We start from the raw sequence: 21,218 nt of genomic DNA, 5'->3' as shown, positions 1-21,218 counted from the left end.
GTGGTGTCTTTTCTTGTCCATGTAATAAATCATAGGATATATTCAGTAATTAGATTTCCACAGTAAATTTGTTTTGTTTGAAAAATAAAATACTACTTTTCTAAATGTTCAGATAAACCATAAAGGTGTCTCATTTTCCATCAAACTTCTTAGAAAGTACTTGATATAAAGAGTAATAAACGCTTCTGTCTTCTTTTATTAGCTGCTCCTTTTTTCACAAGGAATTGTTTCTATTCAATACCAGGTTCTACAGCCCTCATGACCTCCATGCTCAAGTTAGTTCTCTGTCAGTGAACCACTGTAGTGCCTGTATACATTGACAATTTTTGATGATATCTGGTTATATCCAGGGGTCAGATTTCCATTGGTCCTGTTCTAGTCAAAATCTTTTCTTTCTTTGCCTTTCTAGATTTCAAATGTATCCTGGCTCACTCCAATTGCAATCTGCATTTCTGTAGAATGACTGCAGCTGACCTCTCAAACTGGCTGGATGAAACTTCCTATTTCTGTCCATCTTTTCCAGTAATTTATTCTGTGATATCACAGTGTTCCAAGTCAACATGCTTTGTTGTTTTCAGGGTTAGTAAGCAGGGTTTTGCAGAATACAAGTCTGGGAAATGTGAATTTAAAAATATAAAAGTGGAAGGCTTCACTGCTTCACTGTGTCAGACAGGAAAAACATTTTCTCTTTAGAGAAAAGCTGGCTTTAAATGGAGATGGTGTGTAATATAAAGGACATTCTTATCCTCTTACTTCAAGATTTATTTTATATATTCAGCTTGAATTTATATGAATTCTTTGATAAGTACACTGCATGACAGTACAGTGCTATATGACAGTGAAAATAACCTTGGGCTATTTCATTTCTCCTTACTGTGTTCCTTTGTGAGTATATTTACATGCCATGAAGAAATAATTCCAGTTAGATACATTACTTGTTTGTTATGGGTTTCACCAAAACAATTAACTGGACTTAAAGCACATCTTTCTAGCTTGGAGGAGAAAGTGTTAATGAAGTTCATGTTTTAAAGCAAATTTGTTTATTTACAAGAAAGTGTGAAGTCCTGCTTTCCTAAATACTAGGGGAATTTAGGGATGGGAAAGAGCTTCAACTTGACACCTGCTTTTTTTGTCTTCACTCTGACTAAAAGCCTAATTTCAAGCTTCCTCTATAGAAGAAGCTGTCTGCATAGAACACACACCCCAGAGATTTTCTCTCATTTCTAGAAGTTGATTAGCTCCTTCAAAAACTGGCCTCCCTCATTCCCACACAAAATGAAGCATAGTCTGCCCAACATGATGCTCACAAAAACTGTCAGTTCCACAGAGATCATACAGTTTGTCAGTAAGAAATACCGTACAAATAAGGGTTTCTCTAGAGCTTGATGCAACCTATTACCTCATCTTTAATTTCACTCTAGTTAAAAACATTATTAAAACTATTGAACATAATAGCAAATGATGAAAACAGCATGTGAATATGTAAATATATGCAGATTTTTCTTGATTTTTTAAAGCCTTTTAGGATTTGTCATTGTAACTGTGGGTATAGAATATTTTGACTGCAAAAAGTTGTTCATTTGGTATGGGAATCACATTTTGCAATGAAGCTGTTCAGATTTTCAGAATAATTTCAGACATTCAAGTTTCAGATGTTTGAATGTCTTAATGTCATAATCTGATTTTTGGCTTGTCACTGTTTGCATGCTAATATTTTCAGAAGAATTTTATTGAGGCATTAAACCCACAATTTTTCAGGAGATTGTAGGGCTGAGGATGTGAAACTTTTTTCTACTACAAATAAGGGTTTTTCCCACTTTGCTCATGTCAGTGGTTTTCTACTCTCTCTGCTGTCTGGAGAGTATTTTTATACTAAGGCAGGAAATCTTGGTGAAACTCTTTTCCTTGCCTTGTGCTTTTGTTCACTCTTGAAAAAAAATAAGGAAGATATAAACACACATGTGCTTACACATATGAGCTTTTAGGGGCTCTGCAATGTAAGAGCCTTCTTTTGTATCATCTGGAAAGTACCATAATTATTACTCAAGTATTACCTTAGTCTTACACTTACAGAGGGATTTTGTCCAATGCCCTATGACTTATTCTCTTTCTCGATATAAGCAGAGAAAAAAAAAATCTGAAACAACAGGAAGAAGAACCCTATTTTCCATGTTCAGGTAAATTTAAAAGCTACAAAAAGAGATAAAATTAAACTTTCATATACTACCACCTACTTTTCTAAAAATCAGACTATTTAAAAGTAATTATGTAATTTTTACATTGAATTCTGAAGTGTTCTGAAACATTCACAGCCAGAACTTGCATTGAGTGTGTCCTGAACAGTGTGTTCAGGAAGCTGTCAATATAATTATGTTTGCAAAGCAGATGTGAATGCAGATAATAGATTATTATATGTCACGTGAAAAAAGTGGAAAATGAAAGTTTAATAGAAGATAGTGTCTCAATTCTGCTTCCAAAATATAATGTTTAAATGTGGAAACAAAAAATCACTATTCAGTTAGAAGTGTTTGACATTTTGAATTGTATATTTAAATCCTCATTAATATATTTCTATGGTATTATAGTAAAGAACCCTAACCATCCAAAACAAACAGACTAAAGAAACCCCACATGTGCAGGTGACAGAAGTAGATTTCTGTCTATTTTTCATTATATAGACTTAGCCTTTCTTGATGATCTGAAAAGGAGTTATTAACAGATGAGATGCATGTGATTCCTTTGATACACACTGTTAGAAAGAAGTTTTTCGGACATACTGGTTTAATTCAGCTCTCACAACAGTTTGTAAAAGATAAGGAGGTTGTCAGAAAGCTATAACTGGATGCTCAGGGACTGCTTTTGAAGTTACTCTTAACTGACAACTAATGAGAAGCTTTTTTTGATAACTTACCCTCCAGTGTAGTTAGATGTCATAGTTATTTTTAGCTTTGTTTGAAAACTTTGAAAAAAGGGTAAAGTATGGCTTTGTTTGTTTGTCTTTAATATCTATCTTACCACCAAATACAGTTTGCTAATTTCCCATTTCTGTTTTTTGGGGTTCTTTTGTTTTGGTGTTTTAATGGTGCATATCTTCCTTACTTTGTGCCATGGCTGAACAGCAATGCTTTTGCATATTGAAGATGGCAGGAATTTTGAATTCAGTACTGAAGTGTTAGTGTGCTTACAGTGCGTATGCTTGGCATGATGACAAGAAATACTTTTTTTCTCCCCAAAATGATAAATACATTTTGTAAGATAAGCATATGCTTGTATATGAGGAACTCATAAGGTTATTAAGAGGTCAGTTATAAGCATTTTTCTTGATAGAAGTTATTTGGGATGTATTTGGCTGAAGTTACATGAAGAAGTGGCAACTGGTTTTGCCTCCAGATGTACTTTTTAATAATCCTTGACCTTTTTGTTTTTAACCTGAACTTGGCAGTTAATAATGCTGTTGGGAGCTGAAGGCACTTTGGCATGAAAAGAGCTATTTTTAAAGACTTAGAATTGTCATTCTAAGAATCTATAGGAGATAAAGTATTTCAAGAAAATATAAGCAATGAAAATATGGAACAATGCAATAATAATAATAATAATAATAATAATAATAATCATAATCATAATCATAATCATAATAATAATCATAATCATAATCATAATCAAATATATCTTCACTTTCAATGTTCTTACCTGTTACCTTTTGAAGGATAATTTGTTCAAAATTTTCTCATACAAATGAGGAAGTGTATTTGTGGTATCAACCATGAGGATTTTAATACTAGGCTTTAAATTTTGGATGTGGAATCATAAACCTGGCTAAATAATTCCAAAGGCTAGTTCTTATATAGCCAGGCCTACTCAGGCAGTTTTGCCACAGAGGAAGATGGAATGTGAATTCTTACTTGTTCTGGTCTCAGAAAGAGTGTGAAAGCTCTCAAAATGAAAGTTGTTAAATACCTATTCTGTTTTCAGTAAAATATCCTGTATTGAACTGTGACAGAGTTAGTGCTCATATAAAATTGTTTCCTTTGTATCATGAAATTGGTACTCCAGGATATTTCATCAGTTTGGTAATAGATGAAAATAACCCATTACTTAAAACAGTGTAACTAACAAGCCATTGGAATAAACTGAGGGCTTGTCTTCTGACCAATCAAATGGTATTTCCACGGACTTCACTGGTCACTGAGCCAAACTTCCGTGAGTATGATGATACAATCTTACTTTATTTCTGAACTGGGAAATAGATTCTTGCTACAATAAATCCTGGGACACTGAGGGGCCTGGCTTCATAGGGAACTCTTTCCAGCCTCCCTGTTTAGGTGCCTTTTCCTCAGAAAGAGGACAGAGATTGAGAGAGGAAATAGTTACACATTCTCGTACTTTCTCCCTTTCAAGGAATCTGGATGTAGGTAGGAATTATCCTAGTGCTGAGGAGCTGGAAGCTATTCTTGTTCAGATGCAGTTTAAACCACATCTTGGTCACTGGATGGGGCCTTAGAACTTATATTTGGCTGGTGACAAGAAATTGAAGGATTGGGTATTACTGTCACAGGCCTGAGGTTTCACTCTTGGAGTTTTATTTGAGAGCATATTCCACTGGAAGACAAGATACAAAATATAGTGATGAGCAAAATTACAATGCCTGCAAGTAGGAAATTAAGAAAAGACCAAATGGTAATAATACAAAGTCTAAGAAATCCTCATGCAGTGAAAAGTATCCTTACAGGAAACCACTGAGGCTAAGAAATTATTCCTCTCAAGAATCAGAACTTTAGTCATTGGTTTAATAAAATCTTCACTATTTGAATAATACACTCATCCTTATAAGCTTATAAGCTTCATTCATCTGTGTGAGAGAGAAACAGGTTTTTAACAGGCATTTTTTGACCTTCTACTGAGTTATCAGTTGAGATAGTTGGGTACTCTGACTTAAAATGGCAGATTTATATTTATTCATTTTTTAAACTTGCTAGCCATTATCACTTTTATCTTTTTCCATTTTTCCACTGTCTTCTTCCTCCCTGCAGAACTTTTGCCCAAAGACCAGTCTTTGGGGCTACAATGTGTGGCAAACTCCATAACCACTCTACAGCAATATGAAATGGAGACATGGCTTTTGGTTTTATGATGTAAATTCAGTCTCTAAAATGAGAGGTTAATACTTACTTTGACTGCAAAGACAAGCTCACTCTACTTAAGATGATGAATTAGGACCATCAACTGAATTTGCAAATGACATGGGGGCTTAAACTAGTGGCTCAGTTATATGAAAACAACACAAATCACAATTTTGCTCTCTGTTTTCTGTACAGAATTGGCCCAACATCATATCCTTAATTATTCATTGAAATTCCAGACCTTATATATGAGGTAATTTTAGTGAATAAAATGGAATAGAATGTTTTTACACTGGAAACAGTTGGTATGTAAATATTAAAGATCTTATTTTGGTCTCTTTGGGTATTGTCAAGAAGACATCTTTTGTTATAATGATAATACTAAAGCAGATAAAAACAAAAAAACCATCAATCTTAACAGTGTGTTGTCTGAAAGTTGATTATGATCACTTGAATCTCAATATGGTAAATTATTTTTAGTGTTCTTTATTCTATGAGAATATTCATCTTGAATGCTTGTCTGGTGTGATTAGAGGAAGTTGTTATAAAGTTTAATTGATCTTACTGAATTTCGTAGTGTAGGAGCAAAGCTGTAAGTACAGTAGCAGCCACTGAGTGGTCTATCAAACATAATTTGGATTCTTCAAATAACAAAAATGTTTGTTGCTCTTTTTAAAATTTGATTAAGCCAACTTAAAACCTTCTTAGATTCCTGCAGATGTTTAATTATCTTCTTCTTAAGGTATTGTTAGGCATAACTAATACTTAATGATGGTACGGGAAATAATAAAAAAGAATATTGTAATAGATTTTCCATAGCGTTCCAGCAATGTGTGTGCACCCTGTTTTCAAATTTACATTCCACAGCCCATTTGATAGCTATTAATATGAATCTTTATCAGATTCCAATTTCCTTTTTTTTTTATTATTTCACTTTTTGGGTTTATCTTACATTTCATGAAAGTAAATATTTACATTAGTTTTTAGAGTACATCTCAATCCTAACTGAGCTAAAAGCTGCCTGGAAGCTTATTGAAGTAGGGTGACAAGCCTTCACTTACAAATAAAACATACTTTAAAAAAGAAAATTTGTGAAAAAACCATAGTGACAAGCATTTGGTTTTAGCTCGTTACAGAGCAAGGTTAATTTCCCACCCCAGTGCTGAGACAATACAAACAGTGCTAATGTACTTATTTGGGAAAGTGCCTCAGCTTAGTCCAGAGAGAGTTTCATGTACAAAAATCACTGACCCACCCATTTATTTCACCACATCTTTCAGACAGCAAATGAAATTACTGAAGCATCATGACAACAATGTAAGAATTGGACAGCTATGCAAAAATTTAATTACTTTTTAATAAAATACATCCTGCAAATATTTGCATAATGAGTGAAAAGGTAGATCAAAATTTGCTTTTTTTTTGCATTACATAGTTCTGTTTTGGTAGCTAGGAGACAGTGGAATAATTGGAGTGATTAAAGCCCAAATGCTACTGATTTGGAACTCAGTCCATGGTAGCCTCTCTACTTTTTTATTATTTTTCTTTTTCCTTTTTTTTTTTTTTAGTGCCAAATTCCTGTAAGATTGCTAAGATTACACCATACTGCTTAGCAAACACATAATGTTATAGTGATTGCTGAAGAAATAGGTCTTTGGAAGAAAATGCACAAGGAATTTCTTAATTGGATGACTGTTGTATACTGAGGTTTGTAAAACTTGAAATCCCTATTGCATTAGTGAAGTCTTTTTATAGTTGTATTTATGCCATGTAATGCCTTTGAATTATTTCTCTAGGTAAGATTTTTAACAAATTTCTTCCCAGTCTGACTATAGTGTATTTCATTTCAGAATGCAGTTTGAGAGTCATAAAACTAATATATTTGATAGTGCTAGCAGTGCCCACATTTAGAGCAAGTCTCCATTAACAAATCATCTTGCAGTCTCATCTAAGAAGTTCAAATTTTACATTCAATTCCTGTATCCTGTATCTTATCTAGGATATCCCAGTATTCAAAAATTTTAAATTTTTTTCTAACTTTGGCTGTTCACTTCTGAGACCTTATTGGTTCATTCAAGTGTGTAATGTAGCAGTGAGATTTTCTGCTGGTTTCAGTGATCCTGCCTTGGTAGTCAGAGGCTTTTGCTATCATCACTAATGTTGTTTTGAAGATTACTTAAATAAAAAGGGCTACTTCCATTTACTTTGCATGGATATGCAGAATTTATGTTGTAAGGATTCAGTGACTTCTGGATATTTCTATTTGAGAAAAATTAATTCGATCTCCGGTAAAGGGTAATGAACAGATCTTCTTTGTTGGTCTTCTTTTCAAAATTACTTTTACCTTTAGAGAATGTGCAGGAATGGTTGCATTAATAGGGTCACCCAAACTCTGCAGCCATATTAACCAACAAAAAATACATAGAAATTTAGACCTGAGAACCTGACTATTGATTGGTCATAAAACCATATCAACCATAAATCAACTACGAGTACTGACATGACAAAGTAGTCCAATATAGGACTTAGGCACAAAACAATGCAAAGCAAACCAAATCCAGTGGCTTATTTTACCTGCATTGAACTTCCCTTCTGCCCCTATTGTGCAGTTACATTTCATATGACCTGGAAACCAATCATTTTTTAAACTTGTAATCTTTCCTTTATATTTGACAAAGGTTTTAGTCCATTTAACTTTTATGTTCAGCTTACTGACATTACTTATTTATATATGCTATTTAACTGTCAATGAATATAGCTATGATCAACAGAGCACTGGGGGAAAAAAACCCCACACATATAGGCATAATTTCTCAAGTTTTTTGTCCATAATTTATTCTTATGGCCAATTTCAAAACATAACAACATTCCTTCTGAATTTAGAAACTCTCTTAAACATAAAACTTAGATATAGCAATCAAAAATGATCTTATGAAGTAAACTTATAAAGATACATACCTAGGACACATATCAATTCCATAACTGAGAGACACATACAGCATGACGTGTTGACCTCATCAGTGTGGTTTTTTTTAAGGAAAATTTGCAAATCCAATGACCTGATCTGGTTTCATCTAGTGAAAACTATTATAAAAATCTGTTCATTTAAAATGCCGGCTGCAACACACAGAAAGGCACAGTTCATCTTTCACTGATAAATTGTATAAAAAAAGCAAAAAACTGGGCAATGATCCTGTGAAATGTGCTCTGACTTACTGCGCTGTGTTATACTGTATTTTGTATAATGTAATTCATGAGCCTTGCAGAGATATTAAAGCATTGTGCTAGCAACCATTTTGCTGTTATTTATTTTACTTTATTTAACTGATAGTTATTTTATAAAAGTTCAGTTTACTTTCCACAAATTTGTCTTCAGTTTACAGTTTTTATTACCTTTGAAGAAAATAAAAAATCAGCCAGAACTATCATTGCCATATTCTACAGTTGTTATTTATCTGAGCTTCTGTGGTAGTTTGTCCTTGCCCATAATTTTCAGTAGAGTTTCATCTAGCCTGAATAAAAGTTCTTTAGTCAGATTTCTGGATGGTTAAAATTTATAGCATTACTGTGGCAAGTGAGTACCGTACTAAATAATCTTAGTAAATGTAATACTCTATTTTTTTTTAATGGCAAGAAGTCTAATTTTGAGCTAAAATCACAAAATTTAGCTTATTTATTAATGGCTTCTGTTTTTGAAAACAGTTGATTGGAACATTTTTTTAAGTTTGCTATGCAAATTCCAAATATTTATATTATTTATAGATATTCAGAAATTTATTGTCTTGAATTCATGTGTATTAGCGGTAGGATTTTATATTGGCAAACACTGTCACAATATATGTAGCATGTTCCCATATTAAATACATGTATTTTAAAAGCAGTATTTTGCGAGTTTCTGTGAAGACTGTAGATATGCCTGCAAGGTTGATCCACAAAATGTAAGAGGGATTCTGGGATCTTGGAAAAATAATTTGAAATTGTTTCTTTCTTGTTTCCAGAATTAAAGACTACTTTTAAAATAGAATAATGTACTAATACAATGCTTTAATTTTTCCTTCTTAAATTTATCTAGACTCCCAGTAATATGCACTCTGTAAACAATTTAAAAACCTATAAGACTGCACATTTTCAGCATTAGAGGACACATGAATTTTCAAGATAAATGTAGCATTGAAACAAAAGAAATACATAAAATATGTTTTGCCAAAGAGAAAAATAACCATGCTCTGATATTACAAGCAGGGTTGCTAGTCATGGTTCTAATTAGAAAATAATCCTTTACCAACTTGTTCTGTTGCTAAGTCAGAAAATATATTTTACTAAAAGAAATTTCACTTGAACTTAGACAAATGGTCATTGGGTTTACCTACACTAGAGAAGCTTTTTAAATTTTTTTACTGAAAGAACAATTTTATTTGGTTCTTTTCTAACCCAACCAAATAAAGCCTTTGAGTATTATAGTCCATTTTAATGTTTTCCATTTTATCAAAACTACTCCATTTCTCCAGGGACTTACTCTGTTGAAATGAAAATGGTTTTGAAAAAAGTTTCATTGAGAGAGCAGATAAATACTTAATAAAGAAATCAGAACTACGTCTGGAAGGAGTTTTAAATTTAATGTCTACAGTAATTTGGGCCACTTGAAGTGCTTTATATGTATACCTAAGTAGATTTTTTTATTGATACTGAGAAATTTGAGAAAGATCTTTTGAATTGCCTGATCACTAGGAGTGTACTCAGTTATCATAACACTAACATTGTACCCAATGTAGGAAGAAAACTTCTGTATGGACTGGCATGGCAGTATGCACAGAAATCCAAATTTATATAACATGATAAATTATCACAGGTAAACAAATATGCCTCAAAGAAACAAATGAGTAATTGCAATATTTAAGTTTCTGTTGAATTTGTTCACAGCATTTTTTTTTTTGAAAATCAGCAAAGATCATATGGATGTATTGACTGAAAGTCATCTGAAGACTTCTTTCCAACTGTTAAATGCCAAGGGATGTATTGACTGAAAGTCATCTGAAAACTTCTTTCCAGCTGTTATATGCCATTTTCAATTACACTGTCAATGTAACAGCTATGTTCAGGTGTTTCGTTCCATAGACACCTGTGTCAGATGCCACAAGCCATCTCCTCCCAAACTGGGTTTTTTTTTAGCTTCCTAAAAGTAATAATGTCTAATCAAGTCAACTTCCTTAATAGTCTTGATCAATGCCTCTGCACCTAAAATTTTCCTCATATACACTTGGATATATTTAATACAATATTAAAAAGTTATTCTGTAGGTACCACAGTTTGTAGTAATTGGGAATGGGGCTGTGGTGGAACCTCATTCCCAATGGGCTACAGCTGTGAAAAGTAGGTGAGCAGCTTTGAAGATAACTAGACACAGAGTGCTGAGGGGTGCTGACCAACCACCAAAGGGAACAGAGGGCACACGGGTGCAATGCATGAGCATGAGGGTATAAAAGGCTGGGCTGAAGAACAAGAAGGGCAGATGCTTGTTGCCTGCTGAAGTAGAATGGTATTTCTCTGTATGGGCAGACACCTGGAGCTTCCTGATGTGGTGTTACTCTGTACAGATTGATGAATTCTGAAATTGTATAATGATACTCTGTGTATTGTGGCTGTCTCAGCTGTGACATGTGTTATGGTGTATGCTGTAACATTATTCAAGGCAACTTCTGTTGAGTTATTTTTTCAAATTTATTTTTTTCTCTTCATTCCATCTCAGTTTGTGTAGGTCATGCCAACAGCCCCATGTAAACTAGGAGGGCTGTTCATATCACAGTGTGGCCTTGAGCGTTGACGCATCACTGTTTAAGTATGCTAATAGCACAGCCTCTGCCATGATTCTGTCTGGTGCTTTTTTGCCCAAATAATGTTCATCTGTGATTCAGGATCAGTAGCTACCAAGACTATTTACAGTATGTAATTTAAAGTCAACTACCCTGTTTTGTACAAAGAATTTAGCTGTACAGAAATTGTATCTTCCATACTACTAAGCATTGGGCCAGAGAATGACTCACACCCTGTTTTGATTTTAAGCATAGATACAGTTCATGCAAACATCTGTTAGTCGTGCTGTTGCTTATGAGTTCTGAAAATTATGTGCTCCTCTTGAATTTTGACTTCCTTGAAATAACACAGATTTTCACAGGGGGAAGATTTTAACTTGTCTATGGTAACTCAGATGGTTAGTTGCAAAATCTGACTTTGACATTTTCCGTAATATCCTACCTATTTTGTTTCATTGTTTGCTCTTGAAATAAAACACCTTCACAGTGTTTGGTGTCAGCCAGCAGATGGTGCAGTACTCCCTTCTGTTTCTGGGTTCTGTCAATATCTGGAATTTGTTCACTTAGGATTTGATTCACCTGTCTGTAATTTACCTATGGGGACCTTTCAGTGTTGCTAGTACATTGTCTCGGGTATTTCCTTCCAGTAGGTTAGACCTGAAAAATATGAACTAACTTCAGAGCCATCTCCCAGGTCTCTTGGAAGCCATGAGACAAAGGATTTCTGGTGGTGAGCTTCATCTCCTCAAGACAGTCATTTCCTCCAAAATTACTCTTGGTCCATGCTCTTTTTCAAGCACACTTGGAGGCAGTGAGACCATTTTGGTTTTTCTCTGTACTAGTCCTGAAGTTAATGAAGAAGGACATAGTGTAGTCCTGCTTTCTCCACTTTGTTTCAGGATGATTTGACTGCATAACTTCTTTGTTGGTAAGATGCAAGAGTTCCTGGCTTAGATATACAGCATTCATGGCATCTCTCCCACTCTGTTATAGTATCTTTCTGGATTCTGGATGGTTATGTGGAATTGTTCAGATCCTGCTCTTTCATGGGGAGAAGTGTCATTTTCATACATGAGATAAATGTAGAGTCAGAAGCTAATAGGAACTGTATCATAAAATGCTCTTAGTATAGAAAAATCACTATTCTAATTTGGTTTTGTCATTTTTAATTTTTAATTGCTTGAAAAAACAAATGATAATATTTGATGATTTTTTTATAAGTTTCTACAGTTTCCAACACCATAAAACTGCCAGGTTTTCTGTACGTTTATATGTTAAACATGACAAAAAATGGATGTATGGACAAGTCTAGTTGAACATTATATTGTGGTTTTGTGTCATTTTATGTTTAATATTAAAATAAATCTTCAGAGAATTGTATTTAACTTTTCCCACAGACACTTTATGTATTTCTTTGTCCCAGTGCTCTTCTTTATCTCTAACTTTTGTGCTTTTCCTTATTTTTATTAAAACCAGATAATTGCAAGTTAATTTCACAAACAGCTGTGCATGGAACATTGGCAAATAAAAAGGAAAATAATATCAAGAAATAAAACAAACCCAATTGTTTTGCCATTAGTTTCACTAATGTGATACAATCAGTTGGCACTCTCCTGATTTACTTTCACAATTCTTTTAAAATAACATGATGTGTTAGGCTTCATCCAATTAAAATGGGACAAACCTTCTTTGAACAAAAGAATGTTTATTTCCAAAAAAAAAAATTAGAATTAGTTCTTTACTGCATGTGTTTTATGGGGATGAACAGACTGGTTCATTCTTCTGATGATGATGTTTAAAATGAACTTCATACTGCCTGAAGTAAATAAATGAAGATCAAAATATCTTCCTCCAAAGGTAGTGGGAGAGTCTTGCAGCCAGCTCCATGAGGTCCTTCTGCTTCAAATTCAGCCTTGGAGAGTGGGCTATACCTAGCCTCCTCCCCTTGCGTGGGACAGTCTTAGTGTCTTTGCTTTCACTGTCAGAGAAGAGTTGTCCACTGGTGTCTGATAAAGTGTCTGCAGAATTGAACATTTTTTCTTTGCAATGATAATCCTCTGTGCTTTCTGTAGTATAGGACAAGAACTTGTCCTCTGCTTCTTGCTGGTACCTAAGTGGATCTGGGGGAGGTTCTTAGATGTTGCAGCTGAGGGTGGAACTTAATCTACCACCAGGCTACAGCTCCCAGTAGAGTCACTAATTCCATTTCAGCTCTGTCTAGGTGTATATAATACATGTAATGTCATGTGGCTTTAAAATATGCACTCGATCTTTATATATAATGTAATGCTCATATTAGGCAATTGCAAACATGAAAGATGAACAAAATGCAGAGAAATTATTATTCTTTTTCTTAATCTAAAGTTTTACATTACTATGCTTGCGAAACTCTGAAAACATAATAAATCACATAAAGAAAAAGGAGAAGAGCTCAGTTTCTGAAAATGTGTGAGTAAGGTAAGCCTTTGAAGAGCAAGAAGGATGTAAGTAGATAAGCATACATTCTGAAGTAGCAGAAATACTTTTGTCTGCTACTGCGGTTATCTTGTGGTCCATTGTTTGCTTCAGGGGAATAATTCTCAGGTACATTCCACATTTGTCAGAGTCATGTTTACAGAGCCCTTTTCTCAGAGTGCTTAATCTTCTGTTTATAATGCTTCCCATCAATTAAAAGGAAGGAGTCCTTGAAGTGTAGTCAACACCTATTTTCTATATGGAAAGAGTAATATATTTAACATGCATTTTTAGAAATCAGTTGACTCAGAAATTCCAATGTGATCAGAATCCAAATAAATAAGAACAAGTTAGCACTTAATTTCCTTTTCAGTCTGGTGTGTTCCTATATATATATATATTTATTTTTCAGTTTGGTGTGTTCCTATATATATATATATATATCAGTTTTTCCCAGTAATTTCCAATGATGAATCAATGAGAATAAATTCTATTAATATTTCATATTAAGGCAAATTGATGATAATGACAAGTGAGGTCTTGTGACTGTCTTGTGTAGTAGCCTTAATGATTTCCTATCTGTACTAGAAATAGCTAATACATTTTAAATAATATTTAGCCTTTTCACAGCTGCAACATATTGGTAATTCATAATGATTAATTAGTTGGCTCAACTCTATTTCCTGTCACACTGAACTCCTATACTGTAGTAGAAGTCCTTGCTGTTAATCTGTCACTTCAATATTGCATATCCACTTTAAGGCCTATATCCCATAATCCGAGGCTTAATTGTCATCCTGTTTTTCCTGGGTGGCACACTGATCCTCCTGTATATTTCACAAGACCTTCCTGCTCTGTATTAAGAGTGAGGTGTATATTTTAAGAATTTAAATCCCAGCAGTACAATTAAAAAGATTTATGAAAATGCAGAATTAAAATCCCCCCCTTACAGAAATGTGCTAGATTATCTTCTGGATGGCATAGCTCACAGACTTAGAGATTCACATTTGTTTAATAAAAATAATTTCTGAAGTTACTGTTATAACAAGAGATTGCAGGCTGTTTTTTTCTTTTACTCTCTCTCTCTAGCCATAGAAGATTTTACACAAATTCTTATCCTCCTACTTGCCTCCATTTCTGAACCAGCCATTGATCCTCTAGTTATCAGGGAATAATGTGACCTTCATGTTGACTATTAATTTTCCTCACCTCAATAACCCCAGTAAGATTAGATTGTCACCTTCAGCTGTAGCAACTGAAAAGAAAATATTTTGGTTATCATATCATGCTGGTTTTAGCTGGAGTAGAGTTTATTTACTTCCCAATGGCTGGTATGGAGCTGTATTTTGGATTTGTGCTGAATTGAGGGTTGATAACATCAAGATGTTTTTGTTATTGCTGAGTAGGGCTTACACAGAGCCAAAGCCTTTTCTGCTTTTCTGCCACACTGGTGAAGAAGTTGGGGGTGCATGGGAGGTTGGGTGGGGGCAGGGACAAGACAGATGAGCCCAAGTGACTGAAGGGATTTTCCAGGCCCTATAGAATCATGCTTGGTGCATAAAGTGGGGAGAAGGAGTAGGAAGGGGGGGACATTTGGAGTGATGGGGTTTGTCTTCACAAATTACTGCTCTTTTTGTAGCTAAAATGAAGGTAGTAGAAAATACAGTAAGTTCAAAATTATTATGTATTAACATTTCTGTATTTTTAGGGGTTTAGATTTTGGGTTTTATTTTTACATGAGGAGTTATTTCAAAGCTAAATTCAAATATCCAGTATAGTAACACTCCAGTGACATTTCTTATTGCTTCTCTTAATTTATCCAAAGGAGGCAAATATTTTCTTTTGTTATTTAACTTCTTTGGGAAGTAAAATGTCTACAGAATATGTTAAAGAGGCTCTAAATACAGTTTGAGCTAAATGGTTTCTGTTAAGTCCCTTGCCATTATCTGTATCTCTTCAACTCTGATAATCTTCCACTTGTTTTAAGATAAGTATTTAGCATTTCATTGCTAAATACTGGATGGAAAATACAGGCACAGGTGTCTTTTTTATTTTTTTGTTTTGATAAGATACAGGTAATTACTTAGACTAAGTCTCTTTCAATAGAAAATAATTGTGGTATGACCCTATTAGAAGGTGAAATGCAGCAGACTAAAAAGAGATTTTTTTTCTTGCTAGACAATTTCCAGGGACTAGATGCAACAGTGGAATTGTGTTTGGAACCATAAGTAAAATTACCATATTGAAAAATCTATCTAAGCAAGGGAAATACTAGTGAGCATTACTCACTCCATAGTGAAGATTTAAAACTGATATGCTGTTATGCATTAAATATATTTAAAGCAAGAAACCAAAAACTGTGAATTGCATAGGCTTCATCTTGGCTATTTGTACAGGATATAGGAAGAAATAAAAGAAAGGTTGAAAGAAATCTTGGAAGAAAAAGTGGAAAGGAAGTTAAAAACTGACACTGTTCAAAATTGTTGTTTTTCTTTTTTAATTAACCAAAACCACAGACATTGAAGTAAATCTTAGGAGAAACTATTATTTTATCAAAAATCCTTATAAAATCTTTACAAGCATTATGAACTCCTGTTAGTCTTTATCAAGCCAACAATTCCAGAGTTTCTTTACTTAATTTTAATGCCTTAGATCAAGACATTAAATGAATACATACATAGTTGGATACAATGTTTCTGAGAGATCATATCTTGTTTTTGGATAATTAGATGAAAGACATGGTATTTTGTAACCAGTTGTGTGAAAGGAGATGGAAATTTAAATTATGTGGCTTAAACACTACTTTCCAAAACTTGGGTTTGTCATATGGTTGACTAGATTATTTTAAATAAAATTCTTTAGGAAGACCAATGATACCATTATTGTTAAACTTCTATACCTTAAGTTCTCTCAAACAGTTTGTTTTCTTAATCTCTCAGGCAGATTAGCCACAAATCTTATTTTTCTGCTGTCAATCTAGAATCTTTTTCTAATTTTTCTTTGCTTCAGCATTCTTACCACTCACGATGGGCTGCTTCATAGGAACGATTCTCTCCTGGACAAATTCACCGTAATTCTGTGATTAGTTTCCTCCCATTTTGTACATTAGTTTTATGTAACAATAAAGCAGCACTTATTAACTGTGTATTGTTTTTCACCTAGGGAGCTTTTAGAACATATAAAGATCCTGAAAGTTTCATGAAACAAAAGATTTTACTCATTCTATGGTTGCTTTTGGTATTTAATCATATATTATACATTAATTTTTATTAGTGCCTCTTTACTGAAAATTCAGAGGCTATGTCTGCAAAATTTACAAACCACTAGTACAGAAGTTTCATAAGAGTTATTGTGAGATTTCTTCTTAAAATCCATAGCCACAGCATTATTGTCAGATGTGGACAAGTTTGCCAAGAATTTGAGCATTAATCAGCATTTTTTTGTGGGTGGATATAAAACACAAAAGGATGTTGTAGGCAAAACCAGAAAAACCACATTTTTCTCTGAACAGCTGTATAATAGCCACTTTGAAAAGCTAAATAGTAAACACAGAAGGAAAGAGTTTCACACCATAGAATGTAAGACAAAATATTTCTGGCTTCCATATCGTGGGAGTTATTATAGAGCAAAAAAAGCTAAGTAAAAATTGCCTGTGTGCTTGGACAGCTGACACTTCAAGAAATAAGTTAGAAATTAAAATAATTTTCAGAGGCATGCTAGTTGCCAACCATTTAGGCATTTGGAACTAATTGAGGAGTACACACAAATCACTAGCTTGTCATATGTCTATTTTGTAAAAGATTTCTTGTAGTCTTTTGTGTTGTGTGTAAAACTTTGAGTTGCTTTTAAATCCTGAAATCATATTTACCTTAAAATTGATATATCATTCCTATGTATATGTAATGTGCAACCATAATACAGAGTTGATAGATAAGGATAATATCTTTTATTTACCAGTCATTATTGCTGAAAAACACTGGCAAGCTTCTGAGCAGAGAAGCTTTCTTCATATCTGAAAGAGAAAAAGCATATTTCAAGCACAAAAAAAAAAAAAAAAAAAGAAAAGAAAAATTGCATCACGTATCAGAACTTCCAAATCTTTGAGAAAAAAGATAACTGGCAGTTATAGTTAGTGGAGGTATTAGTGAAGACTAGGAGAAAAAAAATTAGCTGTATGTGTGTTTGGAGCAAAATAGATGCAAATTCTGATTTAGTAACCTAACATGGATGTGTATCGAGGACATTTTTCACTGTGGAAATACTTTTTAGTTTTAAAAGAGTTGTCAAATACCCATATAAGGAATACATGCTAAACTCCATCTCAATGAGACAGTGTGGTAAGGTGTTTTGCCTTGTGAAACACCACCCTTCAAAAAAAAAAAAAAGCTGACATTAAGAATTGCATCTCTCTTGAACATCTGAAGTTTTTGCCAGATGGAAGTTGCAGTTACAGGTTTTGGTTTTGATTTTCTGAAGCTAAAGCATTCAATACCAAAAAAATTATAGATTACAAATGAAACATTAAAATAAATATGAAGGAAAGTTTTATTGTCCTATTGACAAAGAACATGAAAAAATTGCTTCTTCTTGGTCCTGCTTTTTTTTTCAATGATTTTTTGACCTCCTGGTCCATTATTACCTGATACAACTTTCTTGTGACTTCAGGGGAAGGCTTCTTTTATCATTTACTGAGTATTGCTAATAGTATGCTGAATGACCTCAAGAAATACAAACCCCATCAATTTAGGAATTTCAATGTCTTTTAATTCTTGTTATTTTATTTATTAATAGTCATAATAGTTAATTTCTTTTTGTTGCTTAATTATTTTGTTGTTTTTGAAATTTCCCACAAATTGACCATGATATATCCACAGAATTATATAGTCATAGAATCATTAAGGTTGGAAAAGACCATGATGTCCAACTGTTAATCCAGCAACACCACCATGTTCACCACTGAATCATGTTCTCAAGTACCATAGCCACACATTTTGAACACTTCCATGGTTGGCAACTCCACCACTTCCTTGGAAAGTCTGCTCCAGTGCTTTATAACCCTTTCTGTGGAGAGATTTTTCCTAATATCTAATCTGAACCTTCCCTGGAGCAACTTGAGGCCATTTCCCTGGGTTCTTATTGACTATAAAGGCATCTGATTTTTTTCTTGTGAAGTGAAAAGCCAATGAGAAAAAAATTACAGTGAAGCAAGCAATATATGATGCTGACAAAACAGAAAATGTGAGTTTCCTTTGTTCCTTCTCCTGCATGATCCACTACTGGGACTTGATTTCATTCACATCAGTGAATAGGTATTATTCAATTGCCCTTTTAATCTCCTGTAAGAGATTAACAATCAGTGCATGTGAGGCTATGTTAGTATGTCATTGGCACTATGACTGCCAGTACTGAGACACTCACAGCAAATGCATAATGCTTCCTTTCAAGTATCAGTTCCACTTAATTTTGATTTACATGGATTGATCTGTTTCAACATGAAAGATTGAAGTCAGTAGCTAAGGTGTGCCAGACCAGGATTCAGATCTACTCAGTCAAGCAAGGAGAAAAATGAACCATGGCCTCAGAGAATATCTATGTGCTACTTCCTCACTCTTTGATTTACCCAAGAATTGTGAAGTTCAGTTCTTGGCTGCTTTAGTTCAGACTTCCACAGTTCAAGTGAGACTGCAATTTTTTTCTGAAATCAATGAGTGAGGTTTTTGTTTTGCTTAAACTGACAAATTTTATCTAGGATATTTGGAGCTTCAGTTTGGCCTATGTGACAAAGCATGTTAAGTGTGAAGAATCTTACCTGGATGCTACCAAATCTCTCTGGAAAAATTTGGTACCAGCTAAGCAGTGTTTTAAAGATGGAAGTGCATTCTTAAAGAGATGGATTGGTCTCCAAGTGATTTGGAGGATCATATTCTTTTCAGAGAAAATTCATTGCTGTTGAGTTACTTCTCAGCTGTATTCAGAGCTTTGACGGGCCATAAACAAACTTTTGATTATCCCTGGCTAGCCTGAGTTTCTGTGCTAGAGTCCTAATGGGTAAAAGAAGGAAAAGGGAAGAAAACTAGAGTGCAAAATCCTTCCATATCTTGTTAAGGTTAGCATACTTTGTAATTTACGATTGGAAGGAAATTCCTATTAAAAATAGGTACATAATTTCGGTACCTTTTCTTCACAATAGAGAACCATGGAATTTCTTTATAATTCTGCTCTTCAAATTAATAGGAAGTGAACTGGATCAGTATTCAACAAACTAGGGAATTATTGTACAAATATTGATGTTTGTACCATGCTGGGTATTTGTTGCTCACAGGACTGTTTCTCTTATTTGTTGTTTTGAATGTCCAAGTGAAGATACAACATCAAATTTTTTTGAAAGAGGCAGAGTATTGTTCTTAAAATGACTGGTTTGATTCCTATGAGTAATTTGCAAAGTAAAGTGTGTAAGCAGGAATATTAGAATCTGGTACTGACTCATCAAAAAGTGAAAATATATAGAAGTATATTAATTTTTATTCTCTTCTTAAGTTCTAATATTTCTGTATTTTAATATCTTGTCATAAACCATACTGTGATTCAATATATATTGCAGTGATGAAAAATGAATTATTATTTACTAAACATGCCTGTGTAAGTGGCATGAATTATCTGTTGGCCTGATCCCATTGTATTAGTACTGAAAAATTGCATTTATTTGTTTATTTATCTTGTATTTTCAGGTACAGATTGAAGAACTGGACTATCATTACTTTCTGCCTTTGTTCTTTGATGGGCTTTGTGAAACAGAATTTCCATATGAGTTTTTTGCTCGTCAAGGAGTCCATGACCTATTGGAGCACGGTGGAAGCAAGATTCTTCCTGTTGTTCCACAGCTCATTATCCCAATAAAAAGTGAGTGAGCATGTAGGAGAAACATAAGTTGTATTTATATGGTGTAAATTTTTGAAAAGTTGCTAATTAAGCTGTAAAACATGACAGCCTGAACATCACATGAAAATTATTGCACATGTCAGTAAATTTTAAGATATAAGGCCAGAAAGCTTATGCCTTTACTCACCTGATGTGTGCAGTATTTCAGAATAGACTCTCTGGTTAGTGTTTTTCTTATTACAGAGTTGCTCTTGGTCTTTGAAAATGTGAAGTGGCATTTCCTTAGCTGATTTTCTATATTTACAATGTAAATCCTCTACTGTACAGACCAGTTCACCTAAAATGACAGGAGAAATCAACAGATGTCATTTTAAAAATACTGCTTTTGAGGGTTTTATATAGTCAAACATGGGTTTTTTGTAGAAAAAAACTTGTAAAAGTCGATAAATTATTTTAACACAAATGTAATACCACTAAACTTCAAGTGTATTATCACTAAAATTTATTTTCTTGAACCACCTAGTCTTTCAGATATATTGTTTTGTCCTTTTTTTAGGTCAGTACCTTGAAGAGATATGATTCTGAACCATCATCCTTCTCTAGTTAGTTATGGTGATTCTTAAATCTGCATGTTACACTTATATGAATAGATGATCACATTTAATGATTAATCATAAAAAAGAAGCCAAGTTTAACAATGGTATCATTGCTGTTCTTTTTCCTTTCCATGACACAGTTCAGGTTTAAATACAGTTTTGTAAAACTGGAGGTGAATGTAGTTTGGAGCCTGATAATACTGAAATAATAGTGTGAGAAGGGTCAGAATTGTCGTTTTTTCATTCAATTTTTTTCTCAATTTAAAAAGATTGATTGTAGATGTCACTATCTCTGTCTTACCATAGTTTTGAAAATGTCAAAAGGAATATATAATATTCAGAATGTTTACTCTCTGACA

General features: G+C 33.7%; 1 protein-coding gene across 2 annotated transcripts in view; it reads left to right on the top strand.

The window, feature by feature from the left end:
- Nucleotides 1-21,218, top strand: part of PACRG (parkin coregulated) — a 219,395-nt gene that overhangs the window by 88,773 nt on the left and 109,404 nt on the right. For both annotated transcript variants that reach the window (XM_030235710.2, XM_009098952.4), the window contains exon 4: nucleotides 20,113-20,284. In XM_030235710.2, the coding sequence (XP_030091570.1) occupies nucleotides 20,113-20,284 (172 nt within the window). The remainder of the gene's footprint in view (nucleotides 1-20,112; nucleotides 20,285-21,218) is intronic.

This window comes from Serinus canaria, chromosome 3, assembly GCF_022539315.1.
Source record: "Serinus canaria isolate serCan28SL12 chromosome 3, serCan2020, whole genome shotgun sequence".
Taxonomy (NCBI): Eukaryota; Metazoa; Chordata; class Aves; order Passeriformes; family Fringillidae; genus Serinus; species Serinus canaria.
The sequence above is the reverse complement of the archived record's forward strand: the minus strand, read 5'-3'. Positions and strand labels throughout refer to the sequence as shown.